This window comes from Alosa pseudoharengus, unplaced genomic scaffold, assembly GCF_046254945.1.
Source record: "Alosa pseudoharengus isolate Yale_2024_CS ecotype anadromous, Long Island Sound unplaced genomic scaffold, YU_APseudo_1.1 YU_APseudo_1.1_scf_12, whole genome shotgun sequence".
Taxonomy (NCBI): Eukaryota; Metazoa; Chordata; class Actinopteri; order Clupeiformes; family Clupeidae; genus Alosa; species Alosa pseudoharengus.
Window position 1 is genome coordinate 34,100,976 of NW_027468587.1, and position 19,356 is coordinate 34,120,331.

The 19,356-nt window shown below is 48.0% G+C and overlaps 1 protein-coding gene across 1 annotated transcript in view; it reads left to right on the forward strand.

Moving 5' to 3' along the window:
* The first annotated feature begins 2,641 nt into the window (after positions 1-2,641).
* nkd2b (NKD inhibitor of WNT signaling pathway 2b) overlaps positions 2,642-19,356 on the forward strand; it is a 26,251-nt gene continuing 9,536 nt past the window's right edge. Inside the window, exons 1-3 of the mRNA XM_076280979.1 lie at positions 2,642-3,011; positions 3,116-3,142; positions 3,252-3,346. Coding sequence (XP_076137094.1) covers positions 2,987-3,011; positions 3,116-3,142; positions 3,252-3,346 — 147 coding nt within the window. The 5' untranslated portion in view covers positions 2,642-2,986. The remainder of the gene's footprint in view (positions 3,012-3,115; positions 3,143-3,251; positions 3,347-19,356) is intronic.

A 19,356-nucleotide genomic window follows, 5' to 3' on the forward strand; every position in this document is an offset into this window, starting at 1 on the left:
ATGCTAATTCCGCTAAGTGAGAAGTTAAGAGACGTGTGGATGCGTAAATGGAAACAGCGCAGGGCGTTTGAGGTTGTTTAGGGGAATTAAAAAAGATACACGTCTCTTTGTTTGAGACAATCAAGTGCTCAACTTTACTGAAATGAGTGGAAAGTCCGCGTTTGGGGGAAAGCACTCAATGTAAAGCCTCTTGTGTTAACAGGAACCATCTTGTGCTTTGTGGGTGCTAACTTTGCCAGCACCCATTACAATGAATGCACAGGCTTGTTGTTTTACAACAGCCATTTGGATGCAATGTCCTCCATGGGTTTTCAAAGTGCTGGGCTAGTTATGACTTCAAAATGGCTCGCAAAACCAGCAGTCAGGAAATGGACAGGCCATGAACGCCTAATGGTGTGGTCTTTAACAATGTGTTTGTCTTCATTGGTCTCCTTTCAGCGTCTCTGCCGCGTTGTGTCAACATCCTGTTCGTCTCAGTGGAAGCGGATTCCCATCCTGGACAAAACCCCCCCTCTCTCACTTCTGTGAAGATGATGAAGTCTACAAAGTGCATGCCATGTCACACTACAGTTCTCTATCCATGCGACACTACAGTTCCCTATCCATGTCACACTACAGTTCTCTATCCACACTACAGTTCCCTATCCATATCACTACAGTTCCCTATCCCCAGCCCAGTGTTGTTCCCACTTCTCACAAAAGCTGCAATGCATCTGTGAGTGGAGATAGAGATGAGAGAGAGGGGGCGAGATGGAGCAAGCGGTACAGATAAAGAGCTGGTGGGGGGGGGGGGGGGGGTTCGCTCTAAAGCGAGTGCCTGAAAGCTCTGCCACAGGAGGGGAAGAGCGGACGATGATTAGGCTCAGCAGAGGGGATCAAAGGCTGCTGCCATCAATGAGCTATGCAAATGTCTGCTCATCCCGTCAGCTTGATCTGAGGGGCCGGCTCTGACAGGCAGCTCTGATCCTGCCGTATCGCTCGCACACACACATTCACACACACACACTTGCACACACACTCACTCACTCTCCATCTCTCTAATCACACCCTATCCATAGTGTTCGGGCCCGCAGACTATTGTCCTGGCTGCCGTCCAACTGTGGGGCTCAGGATGCGATGGCCATCGGATCTGTCCAGAGCTTCAGAGTTTTTCGATGCTGCTGGTGGTGGGGGGTGTTTATCTCGTGTCACCTTGGAGGAGTTTCAGTGCTGAGTGCAACCCCAGCCCCTAAACCCTAATGACAGGGAGGCTGGTTGGTAAAAGGTGACCGCAGAGTGAGACTGACCTAGGCCAGTGGTTTGCTAGTGGAATATGTGAGGCGGTGGATGGCGATGTGGCAGGTTCACTGGAGCTGTCAGCAACTGGGAATTACATGTAACCACTGGCATCAGAAGTGAAGGGCTTTGGCCAACTGCCTTTAATTTTTCATCAGCCACAACGTGATTGTTAATTTTGTCATCTATCTTGCTTACTGTGTATATGTTTGTGCTTAACAGGATATTTGTGCAGCAGAAAGTATGTGACGAGGTATTTGCATGTGTTGGTATGGCATAAATATCTTTTGATGTGCTTGTGTGAGTGTGTATGAAAAGGAGAACAATGATTTCTGACCAAAAATGGCCGTGTGCTTGGAATGCAGAATGTGTAGTTTCATTTGGCCCAAAGTTTAGTCAAAAGTGACTGATGGAACTGGCTGAAAGGAAGATGGCTTGTTTATAATTTCATTACAATTTTTCAGTCTTCATTTCAAGGACTTTTGCACACAAAAAACAGTGTCCTTAGTAAGTCAGAGATTAACCCAGGAGTTTGGAAGTAATGCAAGCTTCGACCTGTTTTAATAATTATACCAACAATGAGAAACTTTGTGGATATGCTGTGAAGATACCTTTTAAACCACAATGGTGCATAGCCTGACATTACAGCATTATGTCATTATGGCCACTGCCAAAACACAACAGGACCAATTGGTAAATTAGGCCAACAGGCAGGTGGAGGGGAAGCACACCCCACATGTGTGAAAGAAACTGTCATGTTTGAAGAAACAAGTCTTAAGTGTGCCAGCTGGGCTGCTATAAAGTCACACTGGGGAACTCCAGAACAGCTATGCTGTCTTAAACTGTGACAGTACACACCTTTATTACATACAACTGCAATAGCCACTAACTCATGTAGTTAAAATGCTGACCGAAAACATCTCCAAATTATAACAAAGCACAAGAAATACTGTGAATGACACCCATTTCTAGAGTATCTACAATAGTTTACAATGTAGGCCTTAGAGATCATAAATCAAAAAAATATTTTTTGACATATTACAGTTTCTGTTTTAACGCACATTTACAAAATGTAGTATTCTAATCTGTTTGGAATGAGATTCAAAATCACTGTTTCACAAAAAGGCTTATCAGTGGACGAAGGTTTCCAAGACGTGTGCGTAAGCACGTGTAAAAAACACGTTTCCTTAATGAAACATTTGAAGACAGCGTGGGTTAATGAAATAAATATATAGGTGTTCATTTCCATTAGGCAACAACGCAAGGCATTTGTTTGAACCGGACCACAGAACCTGTTTTGAGCAAAGCCATAAAAACTTCATGTTTGCGCCATTGCGCTTTCAACGTCTCCTTTAGAGGGCATCGTTGGTGCTGAAGGCGGAGTGCTTGGTTGAGCTCAGTCTCAGCGCTAGTGCTTCTCTCGTAGCTTGGAACACATTTTTTGAACTTCAGGAATACGGAGGAAGCAAGCGGGAGTGGATGGCTTAAGAGCAACTAGGGTTCATTTAAGTGTTCCTTTTAAACTTCTGTCGTTGATGTCCTGTTTTAATTCAGAGGTTGTCGATGAAATAACAGCGCGTTTCACAACTTTGATGGAATTTGGAAGTAATTCTTGCAATTTGTCAGACGGATACAATGTGACTGTTCCGACCAAATGAGTAGGTTTACTGAGAAGGATTGCTGTCCGGTCTGATCAGGTGAACTAAATAACATGGGTAAACTTCAATCAAAACATGGTAAGTTAGAAAGATTTTTAATGTTTTCTCTTCTTTGATTTAATAACACCGTGATGTATGAATAATAACACTGTTTTTGTGTTCTGCATTTGTCCACAATTCAGCCTGTAAACGAAGGGAGAATCCAGAGGGTGAGTGTTACATGCATATCGTTTATTAACTTTTGTATTATGATTTTCTTCACTTGTTTTGGACTTAGAGACGATCTTATGCCCAGCCTTCTTGACCTTTTTTCTGTAGGAGACAGTTTTGTTGTAAACGCGTTTATATCAAGGAGAGGGGCTGAAGAATGCGAGAGGTACGGCACGTCGGAACACAAGCTGAAGGATATCCAGGTAAGACGCGGTTGTTTTTATGTCTACGGTGAAAGGGTAGGCTACTAGCGTATACTTGTAACAACAGTAAATATAGGCTAAGTAACATGCTTTGTTGGTAGCCTATGTTTGACATCTGTATTAGATGGATAGCATTGTCACATGTTATCCAAATTTTCTCCAAAGCCAACGGCATTTCAATCACAAATGATGTATTTAAAAATATTTTTGATAACATATTTTGAGTATTCAACGGGATATATTTGTTTAAGTGTGTTTGCCTAAATAAAGGGTAAATGTTGTTATAGTCGTACTTGATCTGTTTCTGGTGGGCTGAAGAAAATCGTTGCGGTAGGTACAGACGTGCATCATTCATTGAGAAACTTGACGTTTGACAGTTCAAAAGTTGTTGAGGCACAGGAGAGTTATTGTCATCACTACACAAGATGTGAAAACAAACCAAACGAAGTGGGCCTCGCGTTCAAAGGCCCTCTGCAAAGACTTGTTGAAGTCTTCCTGAAGACGAGAGTCGTTGCTGTTGTTTTTACGTGTCATCTTTGGCACCAGGACAAAGGTGCCGTGCTGGTTATCCCCTGCTACGCCTGATAGCATTTGACAGCCTCAACCCTAAGGCCAGTTTTGGCAATATGGCATCCATAGACCCTGTTACCTCACTGTGGGTGCAGCTCAGACGAAGGTGTGTGTGTGTGTGTGTGTGTGTGTGTGTGTGTATGTGTGTATGTGTGTGTGTGTGCGTGCGTGTGTGCGTGCACGCATGTGTGCATTTGTTTTTGTGTCTGTGTGTGTGTGTGCGTGCGTGTGTGTGTATGTGTGTGTGTGTGTGTGTGTGTGTGTGAGAGAGAGAGAGAGAGAGAGAGAGAGAGAGAGAGAGAGAGAGAGAGTGTGTGTGTAAAGTGCTGCTTTGGCGGCCGCAGGCTGCATCACAGGGTCCTGTGTCTCTCTCTCTCCTTCAATGGTTCCCATTATAGTGTGAGCTCCCGGCAGGCAATGATCTGTGGCTCAATATTACATCACTTCAATTAGCACGTCATGTTGAAGGGTGCAAGGGCAGGGTGGCTTCAGACCGAGTGGCTGAGAGGTTCCGCTGGAGGCCTGGTGGCTCTGTGCCGTCTTCAGCCCTGTGGGTGGCTCCCCTGAAAGAGTTATGGGTGAAATCACAGTCATTAAGCCTGACCGCTGATGACCACAGCGCTCCCTCCATGTTTTTGCGGAGCATTTCCAGAGGGGCCAAGAATGTATTTGTCAGGACAATGTTCCCACCAGGGGAAACACGACTAAAACTTTTGGCCTGCAACTTCTGTCTTTCTTAAGTGTGTGCATTAAAGTTGACGTTTCTTCGAGTCATTCTGTGGTCCTCAACAGAGTGGTATGATGGAAACATGAAATTTGTAGATGATCTAGTCTTTTCCTTACTGACTTGTCTTTGAGTTTGTCATGTGAGTTGAGTCTTATATGCACTTATGAGACCCTACATTTAATGGGAGATAAACTGCTGAATTGTGAACCAGTAGTTTTTGCTTATTTTTCCAAGTAGTTTTTGGTCCAGGAATTGCACAAATTGCTTTATTGCTAATAATGGTGGAAAATTCACTGATCCACCAATCCTTCTGAAAAGCTCATTGTTCCTGTTTATGGTAATCACAGAAACTGTTTGTTTTGCTGTTTTTGTTGAACACAGCCACCCTTAAACTAGATATGTGGGTAGGACACTAATGAGTTGCTGTCATGTCAGATTCCCCTTTGAGATATGGAAATTCCGCTGAACTCCCAGAAGTGTCACTCAAACCGTCTTTGTGTGGAGATTGCTGGAAACGCGTTTCAACTGTAGACATGAATAGCAGTTCCACTGAAGCAACGAGGAATGAAACCAGCCCTCCAACCAGCAGTGAGGTAGTGGGGGTGGGCACTGAACGTCTTAATGGGTACCAGACATGAAAACTGTTGACATGACTGTTTTTTTTCTTTCTCTTTTACTCTGAAGATGACAAAGACTTTGTTCCCATTGTGGATGAATTCCGTTGCTATCTGTTTTTGTTTTTGCCTAATTCTCCATCCTTAATGGGCTCCACTGAGGCCTGGGACAGATTGGGACTTCTAGCGTGTGGTGGTATCCATCGTTTCATGTCGTCCTCTGCTGAGTTGGGGAGGAAAAAATGAATGAAAGGTGTATTTTTAGAATCATGTGGCATTTAAGCATGAGACAATGGTATCATAAACAGCTCTAAGCCGACTGCATTACAGGGATACTCTCCGTAGTGTTATCAGCTGAAGATTTATGATCTGAAATTGTATTGCTCCGCAACTTAGAGAAGGTTAAAGGGGTTTTAATGCCTTCTCCATTTTGCTTGTTGCTGGTCCAGTACCATATCCTAATGAAAGGTTTGACAGGAAAACAGTTAAATCATTCAATAAACCTGTCACTCATTCAGTTCAGAGGAACTCGGAGATGACCTCTATGAGATGAACAGGCCGTTGGGCCAGTAAGGTATGAGTAATCTTTTAGATGGCAGAGATCAGATTTCAAGCAGACGAGTCAAGGACAACTTGTTATTCTTTCCATATCACCAAGACATGATCTGGAGCTACTGAAGGTGAAACCAGCCTTTATCAACCTTTCTTCTCCACCTGGTCACCACACAACTCTTCACTCTATTAGACATTGATATTGTGACTTTGTTTCTCCAAATCTCTTGCTGTTTCTGGTAGTTAATGCATAAGTGTACAGTCAGAGGTTTAAATAATAAGTATGAATATCTGATAATAAAATTACACTAAGATAGGCACTTATAGGTTATTTCTCGATCTGAAGGGGCATTTCTATCCTTCTTTCTGTTTAGGCATTGTAAAGAAGTATTATGACCTACCCCTCTGTTTTGCCTTAACATTTGTATTTACTGTATGTGCTGGCCTGACTAATGTAATACAATTCAAATTGTAGCTGAAGCTGAGACTGCCATGTCTCAACTGCTCATATGAAATCCTGATTAGCAATAGTATCTGGTGGTGGGTCTGAGTCCCCCCCCCCCTCCCCTCATTGTCAGGCTGGCTGGGGGGCTGTGGGCTGGGGCTGGAGCTGGGGGTGGGCTTCGGATTCCTTAGCTGTCTGGCCTCGACTTCAAAGCCTGAGCCAGGAGTTATTAGAGGTCTCTGGTATCAGTGGAGCCACAGCGCGCTCATGTCCCCCTCCTGTCCTGGGGGATGGGTCTGTGGGGGGAAAGGGCTCATAAAGAGATGGCTGTTCATATCCCAGCCCCCCCCCCCCCACACACACATTCACACACACACACACTCTCTCTCCGTCTTAGTAAAACACCTAGACATATTTCAGTCCAAACGGACTGAAGGTGTTAGAGGAGATGCAGAGAGAGTGGCCCTTTATCTGCACCATGGGGAGCTCTCGGATAGACAACAGATGACTCAGTGATGAAAGCAGTCCCTGGGATGAGGGGGAAAAGAGAGAGAGAGAGAGAGAGAGAGAGAGAGAGAGAGAGAGAGAGAGAAGTAATCAGGAGTCTCAGGTGAGGAGATGTGAGGAGCTGAAGGTGGTGATTCAGCTGGGTGAGTTAGCCACAGTCGTGGACGGGGGGATGGGGACTGGGGGGGGGGCTGTTCTGACAGCAGGCGGCAGGTGCTGAGGACCGCCGGACCGGGTGCGGACACCTGGCTGCTGTGAGTCACGGAGATCACCGGGGGCCACGTGAACTGTGGAGGAGCTTCCTGGTTCGCTGCCAAGAAAAAGAGGGCCGCTGTGCCACTGGTGGGAATCCTTGACAAGAGGGGCCACTCTACGGTCTTAATCAGCGCGCACGCCATTGCTGCCCTTCGCCTGGCTACGCCCTCTGACGGTTCACTGTGGTTCAGCCCTGGAAACATCAACAGTCATAGCTGTTTTATACACACACACACACACACACACACACACACACACACACACACACACACACACACACACACACACACACACACACACACACACACACACACACATCCTGAGTTGTTATCTGGCCCCTTCTAAAACATGCCTGGGTGCCCAAATAATGGCGTTCTAATTCAAGCTTTTCAACACTGCCCCTTGTGTCAGGCTTCCCCGGGTCTAACCCTAGCCAAGTTGGGCTGTGTAAACAGCATGCAGCTTAAAACAATGACTATTGTTACAAGGAGGAAAAACTGGAAACTTTGTTCTTAAGTGGGACGTGGTCTGTTTGCACTTATGCGAGTTTGAAAGACAGGCCCTTTTCCCTTGGAATTAAACCCACATGAATCTGCAAAATATCTGTACAAGTCAGCATGTCAGGATAGAAAAACTATCAAATACCTGTGAATGAGACATTTGCTTAGGAGAGATTTACTTAAGGTAACCCAGTAGCGGCACAGCTAGGCTCTGTTCTATGGAAGGTACAGACACGTTGTTGGTGGAGTACTGCCAGTCGTGGTGTCTGGTTCTTTTGACTCCAGTGGCCTCACCGTTGTGTTGTATGTGCTACAGGTATCCATTGCGAATGAGATATATTTCTGTGTGATAAAAGAAACGTTTTCGCTCGATCGGGTCCAGAGAGGGATGTTTTGTTTGGATCACGTCAAGTTCTGGCATGCGCTCGCATCTCTTACTCAAAAATTTCGTTTTGAATCAGTGCTATTTAGCTTGGAAAAGGGGCAAGGATATCTGGCCTATTTAATGCTGTCACATACACAGACATCTTTTTTTTCCCACCCCCCTCTCATCGTTTTGCACACAGAACTGCTCTTCTCATGTTCCCTCTCGCTAGTGAGCAAATGCAGGAGCTGACAGTCTGCGTTAGTGTGAGTGTTTTACTGAAGGCTCGTCATACATGTCTGAGAAATGCAGGGGAATACTCACCGAATCATACCATTGGGAAGTGTGTGTCTCTCTCTCTCTCTCGGTGTGTGAGAGAAACCCCCTTTTCCTTATGGAAGCTGTACGTTCTCTCTCCTGAGAAGAGAGGAATAGGTGTTTTGTTGATGGTGTCATGTTGGGGTTTGTGTGTATGGGAAAATGTTTAAGGCCCGTGCGGTCTTCATTCCTGAGGAACTACTTATAAAGGCATCTGAAAAGTGTATCGTTTGTGGGTGTGAGTGTGTGAGTCTGAGCGTGTGTGTGTGTTTGTGTGTGTGTGTGTGTCTGTGTGTGTGTTTGTGTGTTTTCCCCCCCACCCCCCTCTTTTTTTCTCTCTTTTTCTTGAAATTGGCTTCACAAGAAGGGGCGCTGTGAGCCTTCATCTCTGAATGGAAAGCATGTGGCTGCCATCCAGAACAGCGGGGTCTTTCAGCGCGGCCCCGGCGCACATCTGCTCCTGGTTTGTACAGCGCAGATCCTGGAGCAGGAGAAGGGCCCAGCCTGGGAGAGGGGCGGGGGGGACGAGAGGAGTGTGTGTGTGTGCGTGTGTGTGTGTGTGTGTGTGTGTGTGTGTGTGTGTGTGTGTGTGTTGGGGGGTGCAGTGGGGGCTGGGCCTGAGTGTTTTTCTTTTTTTGAAGGGGGATGGGGGGTGGCAGTGGGGTACTATTTCGGTGGGGGGGGGGTGCTCCAGCTAAGGGTTGAAGAGAGGGGGAAGGGGTAGTTGTGTGCTATTGCCTTCAAGCATTGTTTCGGAGCTAGATGGACCAAATTCAGGGATTCGTTGATTGCGCTTTTTTCAATTTCCACTCCTCGCTTGGAAGTTGCCTCCTAGCCGGCCAAAGCAAACACTATACGGTCCACTGTCAACACCTGTGAGACCAAGATACTTCAGAATGTACTCCTTCAACTCAAGTCTCTCCGGAGTGTTAGGATGTGTTTGTGTGTGTGTGTGTGTTTGTGTGCGTGCGTGTGTGTGTGTATGTATGCGTGTGTGTGTGCGTAACGACACCAATGTGGGAAAAAAGGCTGTGTTTACGTGTGTATGAGCAAACACTCCCACATGTGTGTCTGTGTGTGCGAGCAGACTCGTGTGCTAAAAAGCAAGCCTTGCGCGGGCATGTGTTTCATGGGGGGAAAAAGACATTTTGACACTGCAGGCAGATTGTGTGTTTATTTACTTGAGGATATTTATACTGCAAAGGGCCTTTGAAGATGTTTGCTCGCTATATGCCAAGACCTAGTCCAGGAGGGGGGCGAAGGATTAGTGCGCCCTGGAGAACAGAGTTGCCATCCACTCCCCACTGATGAGTCAGATCCGAGAGCACTGCTTTTACACCCAGTTGTGTTTCGCCGTTTGGTAACCATGTAATTAAGTATCTCTTAATCCATATTTTTCAATGATCCATTAGGCACATGAGCTTGCGTGAGGAGGAGGTGTAGGACCTTTGCTTTGAGGTGGTTGTATTTCTTGTCGAGCTGAAGAGCAGGGGGAACGCCTTCGTTTTAATCTGATCCGTGTTACTGGTTTTATTGTTTGTGTTGTGATTAATTCACCATTAATTCAAAGTTATTGCCTCAATTCATCATCATCGCGGGTGATGAATGGCATAGTGCTTTGTCTCAGCCCCTCTGAAACGTTAGGCCTTTGTTCTGCACGCCAGGAGGACTTTTATGCCTCCAGCCCAGCAGTATATCATGGCTGAATTAGTTACAAAATGGGGGAATAGAGGGAAAAAAAGGAGAAGAGGAAGAATTGAAGTGAGGGAGGAAGAAGGTGGAGAATGTTAGAAGAGTGGAAGAGACAAAAAGCCTTAAGCGCCGACTCAGCCATCGCTCGTGTGAATGACCATGTGAGCGCAGACGTCTTGCGGTCGCCGTCGTGGCCGGTCGGTCGCGGGCAGGGTTAACGCTGCGCTGTGCCGGGTCGGCCGTCTGTCGCGTATTGCGAGGGGAAAGAAAATACCTGGGTCTGGAGCCCGCTGCTCAGCGCCGAGGTTTTTGGCTAAGTCTGCTGGACCCCAGTCTGTGTTTGATCTCGGCCAGCTCGCAGCCAAGCAAAACACCAGGAGACTCAAAGGTTATTACATTTTAGTGTGTAAGGTATGTTTCCACATAAACCCCCAGTCCCTCGTAGAAGGCTTTAGTTCTTTTCCAAGAGGACTTCATTTTGCAAGCCTTAGAGCAGTCAAGGGAGTATATGATTTTTTTTCTCTATTATGGTCATCATTACTGCTGTTGGTTTGGTGTCGGTTAAGGAATTCCTAATTGATTCCATTGTTTTAATCAATCATTTCAGTGGTTTAGAGGATACTCATCAGGGCCGAATTGGAAAGGTCGGTTTGTTTTTTGTTCTCTGTTGAAGATGAAAATGAGAACATAAAAATGGGAAAATAGAATTACTTCTATAATTAAACTTGAGGGGCACTTGGAGAGCGCAGACGTCTGTCGATGCCAGATGCCCTCTCGCCACGTTAAAGAAATTGGGGGAGACATCTTGGATTCGCTCCTTGATCCGCTCCAAAATGTAATGGTCCAGGCTCCACCTCTCCACCCAGTCTCACGAAAACCATCCTGGAAGTTTTGCTTAATTCTGCTGACAAACCAACTAACCCAACAAGCAGCAATGAAACCATGACCTCCTTGGCGGAGGTAAACATGCATACCGGTACATACACCCCTGTATTCAGTGTATTGGGCTCTGTGGACTGAATCCAGTGAGACAGGTTTTTTGATACCGCTTTGTATGAGACTGGTGATAGATACGCACCGTTGGTTTGGTGATGAACAGCACACGGTGATGAGCTCATCAGGGCAACAACAGAAGGTGCTATTTTGAGTGACGGTCAAGCGTGGGCAGAGCCCTGGGAGGTAAGAGAGAGGCTGTCCAGAGCCCTGTCCTGGGACACAGTCTAGCCGTTTGATCCCAGAAAAGCACACATCCATTTCTTTGCACAGGTGCAGGGTAAATAGTGGAAAGATATGCGGGGGGAAGCCTGCTTGCCTGTACATTGTGCAGCCTCAAGATAAGTCTGTGCTGCTCAGGCTGATTCGTCTCTGTTGGGGCTGTCTCTCAGAGGGTATACTGGAAGCCCTCTGGAGGTGTCTCTGTGTGACATGGATTCCAAAAGCACCTTATGTAATGTGCATTAATAGATAATGGTGCATTCACAACCCAGATTCTGAACAAATACAGGCTCGCGGCGTCGTAGCTCCTGAATGCTTCAGAAACTTCATCCTCTCTCCACATTCCAAAGCTTAATGTCCCACTAGACTGGGGCTACAGACACCCTAAACCCCGGCTTCCTGTCTGCGCACAAAGCAAACAATCCACCCGCAAACAAAGTAGAGCGCAGAGAGAGAGAGAGAGAGAGGGAGGGAGGGAGAGAGGGAGGGAGAGATCTTGGCCTGTGTTGTCTGTTCTTGTTTGATGCAATGCCTCAGAACACCTTTTGATGTCAACAAGCTAGTGTCTTTGGAGGCTGTGGAGCTACACCTCTGCGCACCGCACATCGCGGTGCGCAGAGGAAGCGCCTCTCACCAAGCCTTTGTCATGCACACACACACACACACACACACACACACACACACACACACACACACACACACACACACACACACACACACACACACACACACACACACACACACACACACACACACACACCCTATAGGCCTCTTGGCACATTAAGGTGGTTTTGAATTTCTCTGGAAGGAAGGAAGGAAGGAAGGGCTCTCTCTTTGTTTGTTTGGCTTCACTTTGGTATCTCGTTTGAGGCCGCTGCTATCACCATTCACTTTTTCATACGGAGTCACGCGGGAGATTTATGGCGGCACTGAGACAAAACAGAGTAGGAGGGAGTTTGCACTCAGGTGTAGAATTTAGTGTAGAGTGTAGTGGTCATCGTAGTGGTCGCCTCTGCTTCTGGACCTCAGCACAGCCCATGTGTAGGTTTGGCTGTTATTTCGCCCATAAAGCAGCATGCCGACACATCTGAAAGCGGTTAGCTGTTCAAACTCTTCAAAGAATGAATCTGGGTTTCTCGTCCCAAAAAAAACACACACACACACATTCTAGAAACACCTTCCACACATGATAGTCCTTTAAGGACTGAAGGAGAAAATATGGTTTTGTTTATTTTGTTTTGTCGTTTAAGACAAAACAGGCCACTCTGTGTCCATGGATGGATGGAGTCCGATTTGTGTGCCTGGATTAATCATAATGCCATGCATGCTGTAGGAGTTCTGAGGTCCACATCGTCTAATACGTTCCTCATGTGGTCTATGGTGTGCACTGTGGTTATGATAGAAAAAGGATCACTTTTGCTGTGTTTTGTTCTGTTACAGTGGAGTAGTTGAGTAAGATTTTGACCACACGGACTAAGAACATGCATGGCTGGTTGTATCCTGACTCTAATGGCTCAGATACATAATCCTGTAATGAAAAGTTGTGGTTCGGATTACACAATGCTGTCGACCATTCAGCGCGTTACGTAATTGGTGTATTGGCTAAATGTGGACCTACGTTTTATGGGTTTGCTTCATTTAATAATCACCTTTCGACTGCCACAGTCTAAATTCTGTCGTGTCTCCTGCGGTTGCTAGGCCTCTTTTTGCCAACAGTGCTCATTTCTTTTTGCTCTCTAACCCTCTCCCTTTTCACCCATGTTGGTACCTTGTTAAATTTGGACCCTTTGTATATTATATATGCCTTTGAAAAGGAGAACGGGGGTGGGGAGCCAGTGAGTGAGAGAGCGAGGGGCTGAAAGAAGCCTCTGTTCTCATTTCCTCTGAGCGCACCCCTCTTTTCTCTCCCGCGCTTCCTGCTCAGACTGGGCTACTTCAAACGCACGGCCCGAGTGTGTCTGCCACGCTGTGTATTTACTTTTGGTTTCATTTCAAACAAACAGCCCGTCGTATCGAGTTCACCGCCCGGGCTAACTGTCCCCTGAAAGAAACTCGGGCTAACAGCAGCAGAGCAGCGCTGTTTTAGGAGCCTCGGACTTGTTTGGAGTGTTATGGGTTTCACTCGTTTACAGATGGCTGTGAATTGTTGATTTGGTTGTTCTGAAGATAAAATATGTGACTGTATATGGCAAGCAAGAAGTGTAAACTGGACATGAAACAGAGCTTTTGTTTCTCCATTGTTTTTATGGTTGCTGGTTTGTCTTTTTGTCTTTGCTGTAGCAACTGTCCTCATACCACCTTAGACATTGTGCTTTATTGCATCTCGGTTCACTTGAAGTGCTTGTGCTGTATTTTTATGGCGGTGTCTCAATAGAATAAACGGTTGTATCCAGCAGACAGGATCGCCTCTTGTTTTCCAAGAGACCACCAGTTAGCCATACTCTCAGGCCCAGAGAGACCGCCCTCCCCCCAAACACACACACACACACACACACACACACACACACACACACACACACACACACACACTTATTCCTCCTGCCGCCTTTGAAATGTGAAATTGAGCAATTCCACTGGCAGACTGGGTAACGCTTCATATAGGAAGCCCTCCACGTCACCATGGTGATAAAGAGCAGTGGAACCCGTGTCCACCCCCACCCCGCCCGCCACCCCCATCCCTGAGCGGCTGACCTGCTCCTTGATGTTGATGCGGGTTGGAACGATCCCATCAGCCCAAGTATGTGAGAGAGTATCACATCATCTGAACCCTCAGCTCTGCGCCGTGCCCTGAGCCGGTGGGACCTGCCGCGGGTCACACTCACTCACTCACTCACTCACTCACTTTGTCTCCTTTCAGGGATGAGACAGATATAATCACACGTGGTTGGTGCGGTTGGGTGCTCTCCTATGCATGCACAAAGGGATGCCACTGGGTTCCTCATGACTGCTATACTATACAACCAGGGTGTGTGTGTGTGTGTGTGTGTGTGTGTGTGTGTGTGTGTGTGTGTGTGTGTGTGTGTGTGTGTTTTTGTTTTTGTTTGTGTGTGTGTGTGTGTGTGTGTGTTTGTTTGTGTGTGTGTGTGTGTGTTTGACTCTGTATGCGTCTATTGTGCGGCTAAATGCATCCTTGACTTGTCCTCGATCCCGCTCTCAGTGCTTGCAGACTGTAAGAATCCCTCTCCGTCTCGGAGGAAACAAAACTCCCCGAGACGCGCTCAGCCAGGGAATCCCAACGAGCCCTGCGTGCACGGAGCTCTAAGCGCCCGGAGCGGCGTGAGGCACACTTTCTCACGCCGCTGATTTCCGGTAATTATCACTCTAAGCGCAGGGTGCTCTCTGCTCTCTGCTCTCTGCTCTCCCTCCGCCCTCTGACGCTGGGGGGGGGGGGGGGGGGGGATGAGGACCTTTGATCTCTGCCTCTGCTATGGATGAATTACGCTCCAAAATTTCACACAGGGGAACACTGCTTCAAACATACACAGGGCTTGTTTCTCAGGTGCAGGCTAGGAGGGTTGAAGGGCAAACTCACAAACGTGTGCTTATGCTTGCACACAGATGTGCATGCACACACACACACGCACACACACACACACACGTGTGGCCAAACACTGCTTAAAAAAACACACCGGCACATGGAGAGCCGTATATATATATATATATATATATATATATATACACACCCATCACACACCCATCACACACCTCTACTTAACTTGCCACCACCTCATCTTATTTGGCACTTGAGATTACTGGAGAGGCTGTTCGTTGAAACTTGTAGATCAGTGGCAATGCCTTATCTGTCACCACTGATACTCTCTCTCTCTCTCTCTCTCTCTCTTTAGCCACTGTGCTCTGCCAACTGCTGACTGCACTCTATTAGGTGAAGAGGGCAAAAGGCCCTCCATAAACACTCTATATGACTGTACACTAAAGCAAAACTATAGACATGCACAGAGCTTGCCTTATCTGTCTTCTGTGGTGACACACAAGCATCCCTATGCTAAGGCAGATATGTAGCTCATGACACACCCAGTAACCTCAAGTGACATGCTTGAGCATAACTGTCACGGATTGTGTCGGAGTGTGTCACTTTCATGTCACTGAATGGCACATATTTTCACACTATATAGCATAGAACAATAATGTTCTGCTACACAGTGTGCGTGAGAGTCTGCTGTGTTTGAAGCCGTTAAAGCAGTCAACCGTGTTTTAGTATTCAGTTGTCAGTACTGTGTGTTTTGGGTGTTGGGGGTGACCGATTCAAACCACACAGCTTTCAATTATCTTAACTGGACAGGTATGCCTAGATACATTTCATTTCCCTAACAGACACTCTGTCCCCTCAAGTGAAGAGAAAGTCACATGAAATTCAAATGTCATGGTTGGTTCACCTCCCACCTTTACCCTCTCCTCACATCCCTAGCGCCTGTGTCACTGGAGGCGTCATCTAACCCACCACTACAGCATTAGCACCAGTTACCCACTGGCAGCGCTCCATCTCATATACCCTATCCCACCTTTGGATAATCTGAGATCACTGGCAGCGGTCGATCTTATGTACGCTATCCCACTTTTGGATAATGTGAGAGATGCTGCAGACGCCGGCACTTCCTGTGTGTGGGCATGTATTTTTAGGAATAACAGGAAGAGTGTTGCAGGAGGTTGACCCAGCCCTGACCCCTTGTCTAGTGCCAAGGCCGTGAGGAACTTCACAGCTTGGAATTAAGCCTGTTCTTCCACCAGTGTCAAGAATGCTCGCTAGGGCTGCCAGTCGTCGTTGCAACCACCCCAGCGCACACAAACTCACACACACGCACGAAACCGCAGACTACTACTACACACACACTCATGTGCACACACACTAGTACACACACACACACACACACACACACACACACACACACACACACACACACACACACACACACACACACACACATCCTCCTGGAAGAAAGCAGGCAGAAGGCACCGGAAGAAGACAGGGGTAAAGAAGGGTCAAGCGAGATTGTGCTCTTGATACGGCTTATCACGCCTACCAGTGCAAGGCAGAGCAGAGAATGCCCTGCATGGATTGAGTAGTAAACTCGTCTGCCTTTGAAGTAAGAGAAAACAAATAGGACCTTCTGTTGTCTGTTGCAGGTCAACCCTCATTCAAAAGTTTTAAATAAAAACACATCGTAAAGATTGTTGTCTGCTTTTTGTTTTATTATTAGTTTCAGACCAGAACTAGATTATCTGGTTATGTCTGGGTTTGTTCATGGCATTTGATTGATCTTTTTGCTCACACACAAATAGTTAGTACACTATAGTGTAATAGTTAGACAGTAGGCTGCAAGGCAGGGTGTTGCTCTGTGCTAGTAATTCTGCTGAGACACAGAGGCTGGGATTTTTTGCAGAATGGTAACAGCATTTATGTCTGCACCACCTGATCCACAGGCCATATTTTGAGTGTGTATGTGTGTGTGTGTGTGTGTGTGTGTGTGTGTGTGTGTGTGTGTGTGTGTGTGTGTGTGTGTGTGTGTGTGTGTGCGGTAGAGGTGGGGTCGTCTCTGGTCTTTAAAGGGTTTCGTGGAATGTGTAACAAATCCCCTAAGCTCTGCGGGCCAGCACACGGCCGCCATTGGCTGGACTGCTCCACTCCGCCCGCTCCCTGAGCGTGAGCGTCCAGAATTTCACACAGGGGCCAGAAACAGAGGAACATCCTGCTGGAGTCCAGCCGCCGCGCCCTCGCGCCTTTGATATGTGGGCCACTCAGAGGCTCTCGTGCTGTCATGTCTGTGTGCATGTGTGTCTGATGTGTGTATGTTTTGGTCTCTGTGTGTGTGTGTGTGTATGTGTGTATGTGTGTGTGTCTGTCTGTCTGTGGTTGTGTGTGTTAGTGTGCCCTGTCAGCCATGTGAAGACATGTTTTTGTCTTGGGTGCGGTATGGCGCACATGGTCTGTCCCAGGCTCATATGGAGCGGAGCAGGCCGCTGGAACACGGCGGAGGATCACATGTGATGGGCCCTGCAGTCTGCTGGAATGCCACCATCTGGTTACAAACAGCGTGATTTAGTGCTGCTCTTTGTCAGGCCACGCTCAGTGCGTTTCCACTGTCTAAGGCACATTTTCCTCTCTTTTCCCACATTTTCTCCTCTCTTTCCACATCCCTCCCTCCCTCCGTCTCTCCCTCCCTGCTTGGCCTCCCTCACTGTGTGTGTCCACCACTTAAAAAAGCTAGTCTCCGGAGGAGCAGCGTAGATCACATTGAAGGGCCGGACCCTAAAAACAGCTTGACGTATCACCGTGAGAAGTGGACAGTACAGTGGTGGTTAGAGGAGAACATGAGACGGACCATAGGAGAGCTGAAAAATAGAGCGCCTTCTAGAAACATCTGTAAGACATTGTGGATCGGGCACGCTGTCTAAAGTGACAGAACTGTGACAAGCGACTGTGGACTGAAGTGCACCACAAGATGTGCCCAGTCTCTTTACCAAGAGGCGAAGTGAAACATGCTTTCATGTGAACCCATGTTTATTTCGCGCCCGTCAATCATCGCCGTGTGTAACGTAAATAAGACGTTCAGTACACTCAACTCTGTGGGGCTGTATGAGTGCATCAGATAACGATAAAAGTGAAGCATATATGAGAGGAAACCGATCCCATGGATTAGGAGGCTGGCAGAAGACAGAGGGCTGGTCAGTGGGAGATGCTAATCTGTATTTGTTTGTTGTGGTGCCCAACGGGGCCAAATCAAAGCAAGGCCGCAGATTAGGGTGGGATGTCTGGGGGCCAGAGAGCAGGAGATGTTCCCTGATTTGGGTGCGCTGCGATGGGGACGGCCAGCAGGGCAGAGGGGGCAGGACTTCAAACGGCTGGCCGGCGCTCTGACGCAGATGGCGGAGCCCCCTCGTCCTCTGTCCTTCGCCCTCGTCCTCCCCCACAGCTGCCGCTCCGCCGTGACCGGAGGGGCTTCAGGCCCGCGCTTCATGTCCTGCCAAGAAGGAGCCCTGCCCCATCGCTCGACCCCTGGGGGTGAAAAGTCCCCCCGCGCCCCACACACACACCAACCCTGGGGGGCTGATCTCCGCACCATCTGCGCCCCGCTCCAGATGGCATGGTGGCAAGGCTGGGGCTTTATCACGGCCGCCCTTACAAAGCGCCGGGACCTCGCTCCTACGGGAGAAACAAAGGCAATTACAGGCTGCGGTGGTGGGCCCAGCTGTCCGGCTGGTGGCCGGTGGGTGTGTCGGGCCGGGCCGGGCTGGCCAGCTGTCTGGTGACTCAGGGGGGGACTTACAGTAGGGCTGGCCTCCAGCTCCTCTACTGTCAGCTGGGCTCCGTCAGCCCCACAAACCAGACTAGATTGGAACTGTCCTCTTCAGCTCGGTTACGTCCTGGGAGACAAGGTTTTTATTTGTGAGTAAAGTGGCTCCACTGCCATTGCTCTCCCTCTCTCCCTCTCTCTCTCTCTCTCTCTCTCTCCCTTTCTCGTGTCAAACGGGCAGCCAAGAGGCCAGATAATAATATCACTCGCCAGGGCGCCACGGCCACTCTGGCTCCAGCTCGAGATGTCCCTCCATCAGCCAGCTCCGCACGCTGCCAGTGGAGAGGCCTGGCCGGCCGGCCAGCCAGCGGCGCAGAGCTGCCAGCGGGAACACAGCCGGGGCTCCGCACAGCCGAACGTCAGCCGAGGGCCAGCCGCCAGCCCAGAGAGGAGGAAAGGGGAGATTCTGCTCGTGTTCGAAGGGGGAGAGAGAAGAGGAAAGGCGGGCCATGTTGCACAACTCACTTTTTTTCACTGAAGATACCTGTTCTGTGTCGTGTATATATTTTTTAAAATCCTTCGACTTTCAAACCACACCTCTTCCTCCTGCTGCTCCCCTCCTCCTCCTCCTCCTCCTCCCTCTCAGGGTAACCTTTCCCCCTCCTACCCCACCATTATAAAACAACACATCTGGTTTTGGTGCCCAGGCCAGGTTTCTTTGGGAATTAGGCTCTTTTGTTTCTCAACGGTTCCCCTCATTCTCCAGTGACTGGGCCGCAGTAATGAGAAAGATATTTGTTTACAAAATAGCTTTTCTTTTCATCAGGCTCTGAGGTTCTCAGGCTACAGCCACAGGCTTTTTCCACTGCAGACCCCTCATATGCTGCAGCTCGATTTCCCACCGCACTCTTGAGGATCAGGCTACTAAGAGCAGACCCACTAAGTAGCCTTTTCCTGTGGCACTCTCAAGTGAATGTCAGCCACAGGTAACCTTTTCCCTG